This window comes from Dendropsophus ebraccatus, chromosome 4, assembly GCF_027789765.1.
Source record: "Dendropsophus ebraccatus isolate aDenEbr1 chromosome 4, aDenEbr1.pat, whole genome shotgun sequence".
NCBI classification, from domain to species: Eukaryota; Metazoa; Chordata; class Amphibia; order Anura; family Hylidae; genus Dendropsophus; species Dendropsophus ebraccatus.
This window is the reverse complement of record NC_091457.1, coordinates 26,980,729-26,994,820: the sequence shown is the minus strand read 5'-3', so window position 1 is coordinate 26,994,820 and position 14,092 is coordinate 26,980,729. Positions and strand designations below refer to the sequence as shown.

The window sequence follows — 14,092 nt, the reverse complement described above, 5'->3', positions numbered from 1 at the left end:
GCTGCTTTTTATCTATTGGACATCGGTCTGCGGCGGTCTACCGCCATCATGGCAGTACAGCTGGTAAAGCCATCAGGGACTTAAAGGAGTTATCCCTTATCCATAAAATAAGGGGTAACTAGCTGATTGGAGGGAGTCTGGCTGCCGGGACCCCCACTGGTCAACAGAGGTCAATTATCCAATGAGTAAATTGAACAGGTCCATTCTTTTTTTATGGGGCTTCTAAGCACTGAATTTGGCTATGGCAGTACTCCATTTCTCCTCCAGTGGGGGTCTCCAGTAGAGATGAGCGAACCGGGTTCGGGTTCGAGTCGATTCGAACCCGAACGATGGGCATTTGATTAGCGGGGGCTGCTGAAGTTGGATAAAGCTCTAAGGTTGTCTGGAAAACATGGATACAGCCAATGACTATATCCATGTTTTCCACATAGCCTTAGGGCTTTATCCAAGTTCAGCAGCCACCGCTAATCAAATGCCGATCGTTCGGGTCCGGATCGACCCGAACCCGGTTCGCTCATCTTTAGTCTCCAGTGGTCAGACCCCAACCAATCATCTTATTACCTTGTAATGTCATAAGCCAATTATGACATAACTAGCACTACTACCGAGATGGTGGTATCGAGACAAGTAGACAATAGACCTTAATAGTTCAAATAAAATAGTGGTCCTGGTTACTGGATCCCTTGCCTTTTTAAATGGACAGATACCCCCTCCAGAACAGGATCAATTTCACTGCATGCGGCCCCGGAATATGTGATAGCAACCCTGATCAACTTCACCAGTCATAGCTTAATAGGCTTAATATCAAACAACCACTTATAGCAATTGCCATTTCTCTTTTCCACTTGTCTTGGCACATCACACAAGGTGCATTACCCAGTAGGTAATGACAAAGATCCCATAAGTGGCAGGAACATGAAACCTGTCCTCCTGTCTAAATAACAATGGTAGCTAAACTCAGAATAAATGAAATGGGCATTTGTAAACTATTTATAGAGCGTTCCTACTTTGAGATATACTTTGCTTATTCCATTAATGTTATTAAAGGATTCACTCGCATTAGCGGCAGGAGTGATCTAAAATATTAGCAGCGGCCGGAAACTCACTCTGGCGAGAATCCCTTGCAGACCAAAGACTTCACTCCTATGTACATAACCGAAAATCAAATAAATCAAGGCTTAGGAAAAAGTGCAAGAAAAAAAAGGACTTGATATATACAATTCATCCCCCGTACATTTTATATCAGGACTTGATAACACTAGCATCTCTTTCGCTTACATCTTTCCATCGAGGGAAAGTCAAAGTTTTGGTGCCTATTGTGCTCTAACTATGGAGCTTGACAAGAACAATTTTAATGGTAAAGCCGATATCTTCATGAGTACCATGACCAGGAAACGTGCCTCTTTATCACCATATACCATATATTGTCTATATACCACTGAATTTTTTCGACCACTGACATCACAGAGTAGTTGTTTACGGAAACACCAGTTTCTGTGATTACCTATCTAGTGAATTATTGAATAGGATATGTAGTAAAACCTCTTGGGAAACCCACCACTTGAGAAGACCACCACCTTATCGAGACTAGATGTTCCACAGTTTTGTGTGGCTACTGGTCACGTCTTTAGAAGTATACTTTTTACTGCAGTTTGTGGGTGGTCGTCTCGAAGACAATCTACTGTAGTTACACTTCTGGAGTTGTGACTTTAGCACATGCGCCCCATTCCCCTGTGCTTGATCTGCTCTAATCTTTTCTGTCGACAAGTTCTGGTCCTAGCTTTGGTAGCGTAGAGATTTTCTATAAACTGCTGCGATCAGCTCAGGTTATACAATCAGTTAATTCAATAGCAACACTAACGTATGTTTCCACCACAGTGCACAGAGTCTATTTACTAGGGAGCAAAGCTTATATGTTCAGCACTTTCAATAGAATGTTTCTGTTTGATAAATAGACCATCTGACATATGCAAACAAAGCTGGATGATTCAGCAAAACTAATATTCGCGGGTTTACACATTCCGGGATTCTGCAAATTGAACTAGCAAATGAATTCAAGAATGTGTAAAATAACCATCCGAGCATAGAAGGTGACCTTAAGATCAGCAGACTGAACCTTCAATGTTCACATCTTGGCTCTTCTAGATTCTATATGTGCCACAGGATATGGTTATTATTACTAGAGAGACTAAATATCCTATGGTACGACCCAATTTTCCTATTGGCCTTTCATCTTAAAGAGCTTAGATATGAACATGGTGTGGGCCATAAAAACAGTTTATCAAGCAAAAACGATTGATGGCCTATCTTCAGGAGCCCCAACTCCATGGGGTTGATGGGTCAGGAGCAGTTTGCTCCATTGACTGTATAGTGGCCATGCCTGTTTACTGCAACTGAATCTGCAGCAGCCCACACTAAACATCTGATTGGCAGGGGCGCCATCAATCATTTTTGTCAATCCATCTTTTGTACCCAGAAAACCCCTTTAAACAGTATACCTGCTTCTAGAACAATGGCTACTGGAGTGTCAATCTACAAATCAAGAGCTACATCATATTTGAATAATTTATAGGGGGACTTTAGCTTGCCCGTAGGGTTAAAAAAACGGCTATGTGACTAGTCTTACATAACTTTATCTTTAACGATTACCCTTTAGTGGTACTTAAAGAGGTTATCCAAGGTTCTTTTATACACAGTATAGGGAATAGCTAGCTGATCGGTGGGTGCTAGACTGCTAAGGTCCTTACAAAATATACAAACAGAGGTCAAGTGTCACCCTAGTGAATGTAGTAGTACTGCTTCTAATATAGTCTCCTAGGTGGTTGGTAGCCAACCTTACTTAATGATCAGCGCTGGTCAACCTGAGAAAAGGGGTTGTGTGTTTCAAATTGACAAGATGCATTATGCGTAGAGTAGTCTGAGAATCAGATAACCATTTTACAGTACTAAAGAGTGAATAAGCAAAGGGATGGCACATGGCAAAAAGATTAAAGTGGAGGCCACTAGGAATTTTAACTTGACGTTCAACTTTCAACTGGAGTGTTGCTTTAAAAATGACGGGATTGGGAATGTTAGTGGTTACACATGGTTTTAGCCATGTATATGGATTCAACACAGTTTATTCCATGCATATAAACGGTAAACTTGGCAGCTAAATGGATGAATTTAATATTTTGGAATTTGGGCTGTAGAAACGTTCAATGTTTCCTAATGATATAAAGATGTTACGTTCTTCCTTTAGTCAGTCCGAGATATCTGTCAATACTAATGCTAGTGGGCGAGAGTTTCTGAGACTCAATATGCTTACAGTAAGGCGGTGTTTTTCTGCTAGAAATCAATCATTGTTTTCTATAACGCTGTAAGGAATGACCTAAATGTTCACTAACGTAAAAGCTGTAAATCTTCCGAATCTTCACATTATGTGGATATACAAAGACCCAATTTCAGATACTGCAATGGTTAAAGGACAACTCCAGCAATTTTTTTTTCTTTCAAATCAACTGTCAGAAAGTGCCAGAGATTTGTAATTTACTTTAATTAAACAAATATCAAGTCACCCAGTTGCTGTATGTCCTACAAATCCATGTCTATGTCTATGACACACAGCAGCTGATAAGTACTGGAAGACGTGAGATTTTTTTAATAGAAGTAAATGACAAATCTCTGGCACTTTTTGACACCAGTTTATTTGAAAGAAAAAACATTTAGCTGGAGTTGCCCTTTCATCTAGACTTAGGCTGGGTTCACACTACATTTTTGCAAACTTTTTTTTTTCCATACGTTTTTGCAACAAACGGTTGGAAAAATGAATGCAATTGTGTGCTTCCATTTTGATCCGTTCTTTCATTGACTTCCATTATATCAAAACTTACACGAAAACGTTCTTGACCTTATTTTTGTCTACGTTAAAAGACGGATCTGTTTTGTTCCTTTTTTTTTTTATAATGGAAGTCAATAGAATAACGGATCAAAATGGAATTAATTGATAATTGAATTTGTTTTTCCATCCGGATGAAAAAAACAAAACGGATTGCAAGTGTGAACCCAGCTTTATTACAAATGCCAGATCCATGCTGTGGTGCTTGTATTAATTACTATATAAATACAACACTTCAACTCAACAAAGAATTCTTAAATTTCTATTTATTTCTTATAAATAGATCCTCAAATTTCTTGTGGAAAAGTTGGTGGTCTGAAGGCCTGTAAAATTACGTTGGACTGTGAGGTGGATCACCTAAAGTCCTATTGGTCGAGAATTGTCACCTGCCAAGCCAGACTTTGAGAACATCATGGAGCGCAGACAATGAGCTGTCCTTAAGACAGTTCTTAAGGCCGATAGCCTCAGAAAGGTCTAGTTCTTGGGAGTTTAATAGCGTCATGAGAGCTGTCAGCTCAAAATGGAGCCAGGGAGAGGTGGAGTTGGAACTGTTAGACAGCCTTGTGATGAAGACATGATTTGCAGAAGCTTGGCTGTAATTGATTGGTTCAGTCCTGTGGTTTAGTGGACTAGACAAGTCACAGTAGGAGGGGTGAGTTGGGGAAAGGGCTTTCAGAGATAGGGCTGATAGTGATGTGATAGTGACCCTCCTGTTTGTGTTCAGGGGATTACGTTATATGACAAGTCCTAAGCAACGTGTTGTTGTAATGGAAGGTCAATGTGAAGTTAACGTTAGCCTGAGGTCCCTGTGGAGTCAACAGTGATCTAAAAAAGATGTATAGTATCTGTTGTTTGTTAAAGTTATATTTTGGAGAATTCAAGGGCTATTGCCACCTATAGTGAACTGCAACAACCAGGCTTCTGTGCCACACATGAGTATTGTTACCATCAAGCATTTTGTGCCATTTTGTTTTTTCTTGTTTTCAGCCACTACATTCCATGGAACCCTTGGGAACCTTCATACAATTGTCTTGAAAAATATACTATTACTATAAGTTATGGGCATTAGATTTCTGGTGATACATTGATCCAGGGATTATTCTGATTGCCATTTAGAGTCGGGAAGGAATTTTCTCCCTGTGATGGGGCAATTGTCATCTGCGTCATAGGGGTTTTTGCCTTCCCCTGGATCAACACAGTAGGGTTTCCCTAGGTTGAACCTGATGGACTCTTGTCTTCTTTCAACCTTACTATGTACTATGTTATGTTACAAATTTTATACAAATCAATATTTTCAGTTCTCCCTCTTTTTCTAAAATTCACGTTTGCATATGTCAGATAAAATTTTTAGTCCATTTAACAAAAAATGAATTTAGTTTAATAGTAATTTTTCTTAACACTGCACTGAATATGATCTAGCCTCTACCTTACTAAATATCAAAACGGCCCAACAATTGTTCGGTATCTGGTCTATATATGAGAACTGTTATGTTAAAGGTTATTTAGCTGGATGAAAAACAACTAAAACGCCAAAGAAAGGAAAAACATGTCAACGTTTACAATGAATGTAAATGTCTTCAATGGACAATTGAAATGTGAATTTGCTATTATCTACAACATTGGTCCTTCGAATGGGAATTATGAAAAAAAGAGAGGAAGAAAAAATAACACAGAGTAAAAGAGGGAAGAAGACAACTTTTCTGATAATGTTTAGGCGATTTATATATAATTTGCCACTTTTATTTGGAAGAATTCTCTTCACCTTCTCACTCCGCCATTTTTAAAACCAACCTCCCAATCCCCACAAGAATTACCTTTGTCTAGCAGCCATTCGTCTACAACACGACCCAGGCGGTAGGGGATGCGCTGACGGGCAAGCGACAATCTTTCACTATCTGGGTTCCCTTTATAGAGTTTTAATAAAAGAACATTAGATGCATTAGAATCTGAAAGGCGAAAGGTTAGAGGTTAACAGTTCATGGAACAGTTACAATAGTTAGAAAATGGTTAAGAGAGATTTAAGGAGATTAGTCCCATTGTGCCCCCATTTACTCAAACCACTTGAACAAGCCAATATAGAAAGTATGGATTGCAAAATCTGGGAAACCAACTATAGATGACTGGCCTCTACATACATATAATATCTCTTGATCTTTTTAACGTAATACAAATCACTCTACATGTTCATACCATATAACCCTTAACCTACAAGTGTTGGCATCCACATGACTAGATGGGATCAATACATTCTGTAACAACATACCAAAGATCAATTGGTACTCTATAAACTATTATTTTTCTATTACAGATGTTGCTAATAAATGGTGTTGGAACTCCAACTATCAGAGGAATGATTGTTGACCTTTATAACCATGTATTTTCATGCTCATTTCATTCACGGTCTTTCTATGGATGATCTAAGACTTTCGAGAGATGACTAAGGATTTTTTTTCCTTGTGGGTTTACAAGCCAGCCGTAAGATAATGGCCTTTCTATAACGGCGGCTGAGTATTTCATTGGTTATTTAGAAACATAGCTGTCAATGATTACAGAAATAATAGAGGGTTGTCATATCTGAGGGAACGGGAAGTAGAACAAAGAGAACACAAGATAGGTAAGGAGGGAAGCGTACATGACTATAATGTAGTTGAAAGGTCAGGGCTGGATCAAGTGTTGAGAGATGCAATACAACTAAGTATAGAGGGAAAAGGACAATATGCTTGATATATAGGTGAGACTCTCGATATAGAGATGAAAGGTGATAGTTAGGAACGTAAATACAACATATTCATGAACTTTCAGAAGTGCAAACAAGTTCACATTTACCAGTGCCGAAAGGTCTCGAAATCTTCATGCAGAGGCAAAGAAATAATTGCAAATGCTGCTCAGAAAAGAGCCTATTCATTTGCAATCTTCACAATGTGCAGTTCACAAATCAATTTCTCACTTGTCAGCCATTAATAGATATTCACTGACTTCGTGACAAATTACTTCGCCGACGCTGTGCTTCATAGTCGGCCAATCTACAAGTACTTTACGCGGAGAGAGAGAGAGTTATTAAACCGGTGCAAAGAAAAGGTGGCGCAGCTACTGAGAGCAACCAATCAGATTCCATCTCTTGTTTTTGAGAAGGAATCTGATTGGCTGGAACTTCTCCACTCTGCACTGACTTTGGCCTTAAATAGAAAATTTACAAAACCAGTGGATTCCTTATTTTTCGGAGCTTGATCTAGAACACCGTCCATGCTATTAAACCCGGTAACACATGGAGTAGTCGGCTTAAGGAAACATATGGCAAATAAACTAAGTGCACTTTTCCCAAATCTTGCATTCCAATTATATTCTCCGTCGGTCTAGAATTGAAGTGGTTGTAATGAGGGCAGAATGGATTAAAAGCTAAGCTCTAGTTAGTTCTGTTTAGAAACTGGTTATGGGAGATTTGGGACAGTTTAGACCAGTAGATTTTAGCACTAGGTTTATCAGTACTTTTTTTTTTTTTTGTTAATTCATTATTTATTCAGTCAAACATATACCTTAAGGAAAAAAATACAATCTCTTTGATCTTTTTATTTTACCCATTATTAGAAGAAGTACATTTACAGTATACAAGCAGAAGCTAGGAACACAGTGTAACGGGAAGGAAAAAAAACTGATTTGCAAGATCTCAGTGCAAGTAGATAAGATTGGTAGCTCTGAACATCAGATAAGAGCAACATTATCCTAAGTGATCATCTACATGTGTATAAACCATGGAAATGTTAGGACTCTGGGACAGATACAGTTTTCTTTACTCGGTTGAATTTGGACGAGTTTTCAGCCTCGATTAGGGAAATGTGAAAGAAACGGGAACCCACATTACCAGATAGGCAAGGAATACGAAGAAAGCGGGATATAGTACCAGAAAAGTGACTGTAAAAGTGTTGGGGTCATAGGCAGGGTAGGAGCTTTTTCTTATTTCATGCACTTAGATGTTTCTACCATGAAAAAAGATAGCTTAATTTGATTGTGGGTAGACATGAGCGAATCAATTCGGCAAAAATTTAAAGTTTCACAAAAGAAATTTTGGGATTTCTCTCAGATTTGTCTTGACCATCTTCTACTATGTATATTGACTAGGTTGAGTGTAGAACACTTTTTAGTGTACTGTACAGGGGCAGGGACACCTGTCTTTGACAAGAGTCCCTGGTCCTGTACAGGCTTTGCATGGTCAATCACACCAAATTGTGATCAGATTCGGTCAATCACATTTGTTAAATGAGAGGCAAACCAAATCTCATGGGATTCGCTCATCTCTAGTTTTAGTTACTGTATCTTGGCAGCTACATAATGTATCATTACTATACCCTTTGGCTTGTCTTCTGGTGCATCTGGTAGCTAACCGTACCTGAGTGTAACTTCTATATTTATGTACACTTACATGGTAGTCATAATTTTCAGCAAAGGATAGTAGTAGATTAGGAAAAAGTTTAACAGAAAAAACAAATCATGGATCTTCGTGGGAAGCACTTTCCATGCACATTATTTGTACTAGGGTTCCTCACCTGCAGGATACCTTTCGTTGACTGGCCAGCTGTCCACCTGCAAGGTAGCATTACCCCCACTACGGGTAAATCGCACCACATGATACTTCCCATCGCTCACCAGGGCTCCTGGTTCTTCGATAGTTATATCATCTGTGCCAACGTTAAAAATCACCCCCACTGTGCCCTGGTCCTATAGGAGAAAAAAAAGTAAAAAAAATTAATACATTTATGGCGAATAAAGAAAACCAACTAAACTGTGCAACTTAACAAGGCTCGTGTCTCATTTCCATTTTCTATGTAAATGAATTCAACAGAACAGCTGCAGAAAATGTCTCATGAACATTTCAATAATTTAAGACGATGGAAGTCAACAAAAACCGAGCTCTAATGTCAGGTAGCACAACGTTGAGGGCTGTTTCCACAATTATCCTAAATATAGGGGGTAGAGGTATGATTCAGCTCAGTATTGTGTAGCCTTCACCATTATGCTTAGACACTGGGGAGTGATAGAATCAACATTTCCAGTAAATCGGGAGATTGTTCGGGATGCATGAAATAGACGACGTGGAATTTCCTTCTTACGAAACGTTCACACAATTTATTTCATAATTGCAGTTGAATTGTATGAGCAGAAAACATAAAGACATTTGGTGGAAACAAATCTCAATTTGCAGCTAGATATCCTCTTCTCGCAATCCTATTGCTGCTGATCAATCTATATTTAGCTTTGCTGAGTTAAGTTTATGCTAAAACAGTGTTTTTGCCATAAAAGCGTTAACTAGATAAATCGTGTAGCCATCCAATTAAATTTTATGGATAACATATAAAGGCCGGATCAATTTACCATAACGCTTATACAGTTGGTGAGAAGTATTAACCATGTTCCACCTGTTTTACAAGTACTTATTATTAGAACTCTTTGAAAATACTATAGTCCTATGGTTCTTGTCCATTAAGAAAGTTTTAACCAAACATATAATGGACCAAGTAAACAAAGTTTTTGAAATTTTTTTTTTTCAGATTTTTTTTTCTTTTTGCAAAATCCAAAGCAGGAACAAGTAACAGCAAAATGTTAATGTTTTAATAGTTCTGTCTAAATGTCACCCACTGCAGTTAATCCAACAGCACCCGATCCCGCTGCTCAGCACTTCCAGTAATTGGATCACTTCCTTGTGTTGAGGCGGAGAGCAGAAAAGGCTGGGCAGCCGGACAAAGAACGATTAGGATGAAGGTAGTGCAGGTGAGTACAGGGTCTTGTATTGTTCAGCTCAGCCTGACAATGTTCAGACTAGTCCTTAGAAAATCCCATTAATAACGGGAGGGGGGGTTCATCAAGACCAGCGTACGCCTGTCTTGCAAGCAGGCGTAAATCATGATAAACCAGGCGCGTGAGGAGGCCACGCCTCCTCCCTGCCTTGATGCCCCTCCCCCGAGCTCCCCCTGCACGCCCATCGGGCGAGCACTGGATTCAGCAGGTATACGTCAGGAAGAAGGGGCTGAAACAGCGCCCTGCCGTAACCTTTGTAAATGTCCCCCCAGTTGATGACCATTTTGACTATACCCCTAAAATGAGCCTGATGTTATCTTCCGGAGCTGGGTGTTTTATCAGCTGAATACTACTGCATGAAGGAGAGCAAAAGCCTCCAGTTGCCTTCCAACCAGACACAATTATTAGAAGAATTGGTGGCCACTAGCACGACTCGAGCACGCTCAAGTCCGCTCACTCAGCATTTGAATACTGGTGGCTGACAAAGTTGGATGCAGAACTAGGAAGTCCTGGAAAACAAAGATACAACCATAAGCATACAACTTTTTTAGCCATCGGTATTCAAATGCCAAGTGAGCGGACTCAAGCATGAGTAACACTCATCTCTAGTGGCCACTCACTAGGATGTAATTCTAGGGCTAGGTGAGGTAAACAAGCCTCCAATCTACATCACAACATGACTAAATTTCTTAATAAAGTTATTAATTATTAACCAGTCATGTTTAATAAAGGAGTCATCCTTTTTCCAGAAACAGCGCCACACCTGCCACAAGTTATTGGCAATATTGCAGTTTAGACTAATTCAATTCTATGGAGGTGAACCAAATCATGGGTAGACGCAAGGCTATTTTCGGAAAAAAGCAGCCATATTTTACCAATCCTGTACAACCCCTTTAAGTAGTCAGCTATGGAAAGGTAGTAAATCCACCATAGATGCCTAAAAGGTAGTACACCATGATGACGCCGATCAGGAGTCAATGTCGGCATAGCTTTTTACATGATTTGATGGCATTACAATTTAAGAGTCAGAAACAATTCAATTTTACGAACAAGCTCTAAGAGTGAACAATGCGCGAGAGAAACAATTGTTTCAAGAGCTTCCTTTTAATCATCAAGAATAAATCAGCAAATATATTAGCACACAATAGCTCGGCTTTTTGTGACTCAAGAACATTCTTAGTATTCCAAGTACTTGTCTCTAGTGTCAGATCTCTGCCTACCTCAATATTTGGATCGTTTCTTTTGAGTGCGCCATCGGCAAGAGCAACGTATTGATAATACCACTGACCGTGTTCTAGTATATACTGTATAAATGCAAATAATTTAGGAAAGTAAATGATATCACGGCCCACTGCTCCATGCTTTAGCCCCATTTGTGCCCTCGGCCATTGACTTCAATGCGTATCATTAAAAAAAAAAAAAAAAAAGCTTGTCCCCATCCTCCCCCTGTATCTGGAATTAAATCTTACATGAAAGAAGTTAAAGATTTTGCTAATTAGAGCAAGTAATATTTTATACACATCCATTTAAGATAAATACTTCCATGAACGAGGCAAGAAAATGCTTAGCGCTGATTCCATCCAGAATGCCGCACTGATGAAATGGCTCCTCAAGGGCAATGAATGTTATTTTATCAAATGGAAATTTTATTTTCCTAATAGAATTCATGTTGTTGAACCATATTTTTTATTTAAACATAATTATTTTTATTATTTTTTTGTACAGTTGATGCAGTTTTAATTATACTACAAGGCTATGTTCCCGCAACATTTATTGATGGCTGCCACTAAAATAACGACCAGTATTTTTAAAGTAATGGCCATTATTTTACCTAAAAAGACCATTGTGGGAGCATTGCCCAAGATATAATTTAGAAACATCCACCTTATATTGTGTAGACCACCTGACTGGTTGAGGCACTCTACAGGATTGTCATGGTGTATTTGGCACCGAAACATTAGCAGATGTAGTTGCTAATGTATTTTCCTGCACATCTCAAATATAGTCAATTTCCTTGAACTGTGCCTGGAACTGCAGGGCTCCAGAAGCCCTCATCCTGACACAGATATGGCTATTGCTGCTATATGCAGTGTTATAAATACTAATCCTCCCTTAATGTCTATTATATTGCATATTAACATTAGAATAGCTATGCATTCGTCACTAGGTGTAGTAGAGCGAGCAGGGGAAATTGTCAACTACTGCTTCCTTTGTTTCATTGTACAGAATCACTGACACAGGCTGCTTCCCTAGTTGTAATATCCATTCTAATACTAATATGCATTAGAAGGGTTGAGTATTCATAACGCTGTATGCAGTATCTATCTGTGCCGGGAGCGGGGCTTCTGAAGCCCTGCAGTTCCAGGCACAGCCACTGCTGGCATTAGAGGGGCTGTGTTGCTCCTTACTACTGCACAGTCAATATGTAAAAGAAATAAATGAGTTAAAGGGGTTGTTCAGCGAAAATCTTTTTCTTTCAAATCAACTGGCTTCAGAAAGTTACATAGATTTGTAATTTACTTCTATTTAAAAATCTTAAGTCTTCCCATACTTATCAGCTGCTGTATATCCTACAGGAAATCTTTTCTTTTCAGCCTGACACAGTACTCTCAGCTGCCGAGACAGGAACTGTCCAAAACAGGAGAGGTTTACTAAGGGGTTTTGCTATTGCTCTGGACAGTTCGTGTCTCAGCCAGAGATGTTAACAGAGAGTGCTGTGTCAGACTTAAAACACCATTAGAACACCATTTACTGCAGGACATACAGCAGTTGATAAGTATGGGAAGACAAGATTTTTAAATAGAAGTAAATTACAAATCTATATAACTTTCTGAAAACAGTGGATTTGAAAGAAAAGGATTTTTAATGGACAGCCCCTGTAATGAAAAATACATTTATTTTAATAAAGTTATAATACTAAGTTGTCTAACTTCATTAAATAAAATGTACTAAAATATGTACTAACATGTCTGTGTCAGAATATGCCACAGAGATAAATCAGGCGCCATATTATCACAATTGTCTAATGTTTCTAAATTATGCATTTAGTGGGAGGTGAAGGGGTAATTCTTTTTCTTGTAGCCTATTGGCTGCTATTGGACGTTGATACCTTTCGGCTATTTTCCAACCATATTGTGCCTCCTATATGAAAATAGGTGAAGAGAAAAACCGGTGGTGTTGTCCATAATAACTAATCACTGCTTTCACTTCCAGACATGTGTCTAAAGAATAAAAGATATCAGTTTGTGTCTGCGCCGCTATTCATATATGAAGTCTATTATTATGGCATGACAGTGTTGGCGGCTATGATTCGGAGGAATCTACATAATAACAGATACAATTGTATACTGACAAATACAGTGGAAGACAGTTACATTGAGGTTAGGGATAAAAGGGGGGTGGGGATAGGGGGAGTAGAGGTCACTATAGAAATTTGTTTCTTCAAAGTAATCCAAATGAAGGTAAGAAAGACCTCAGCAAACTGTTCTAAAAAGGAAAAAATTCCTTCCTGATCAAGATTCAAAAAAAGATTTTGATACATTTACATAAGCGGTAATGGTATTTTAGAAAAATTCTAATAATAATTGAAGATCCCAGTTGTTATTGCTGTGAGTTGTAACAATGTTTCTCACCCTTATCGGTTAGCGAAGTCAGAGATAGCGAAGTGGGGTCACCTGCCTCAGCAAGTTCAGCCCACCTTGCGCTGCTGAAAACAACAGCCCCCTAGACCTCACACCCTGGTGCAGCTTACGCCATCACTATCGGTGATACAGCGGATCCACCGCTACTGCCGTTACAATATGTGACACATGAAGCATTGAAGCTGTCAGTAGCAGACAGTATTGACTGTATCGGTGGATAAGTGTTGTAAAGTGATGCTTTCTTTCAGGACAGCACTGGATGTGGTGGATTAGCGGTGTACACTTACGTTTTCTCCCAGGAGAGCAGTGGTCACATCAAAGTGGCAGAATCATTAGGGGCAATCTATTTTACCCAGAGGGGCCTAGAACAGATACCTGGAAGAGGCAACATCGGCATTGGCACTTTTTTATACCCAATGGGGCCTAGCGCAAAGACCTGGAGGTGGAAGCCGCGGCAGACTAGATTATGAGGGGAATAAGTGATGTGACAGAGAGGTCTTTTCACGTTGATGTTGGTGAGGTGCAGAGTAAAACAGATTTTCTGTGGTAACTATGCAGGTTGAATCTTGTGGTGATTTTATTGCCAGCCTCATTACAGACGCCAAGATACTAAATATGTTTTTAACTTTGTTTTATTGTGCCACCCTGGGGACTTCACTATGGGAGGGATACATTGTCGAGAGGGAGCTGTACAGATTTGAGACACCAAACAGCCATTGCGGATTGACAGGTGCTTCCGGACTCGGGGGGCCTCGTCATTTTAGTGGTCAACCTCATAGAGGGT

General features: G+C 39.3%; 1 protein-coding gene across 16 annotated transcripts in view; it reads right to left on the bottom strand.

Moving 5' to 3' along the window:
- Positions 1-14,092, bottom strand: part of NRXN2 (neurexin 2) — a 609,925-nt gene that overhangs the window by 89,004 nt on the left and 506,829 nt on the right. For 11 of the 16 annotated variants that reach the window (XM_069965315.1, XM_069965314.1, XM_069965316.1 and 8 more), the window contains 2 exons: positions 8,419-8,590; positions 5,692-5,781 (listed from right to left, as the gene is read on the bottom strand). In XM_069965315.1, coding sequence (XP_069821416.1) covers positions 5,692-5,781; positions 8,419-8,590 — 262 coding nt within the window. The remainder of the gene's footprint in view (positions 1-5,691; positions 5,782-8,418; positions 8,591-14,092) is intronic. The other 5 variants (XM_069965322.1, XM_069965323.1, XM_069965328.1 and 2 more) reach the window with 1 other exon arrangement.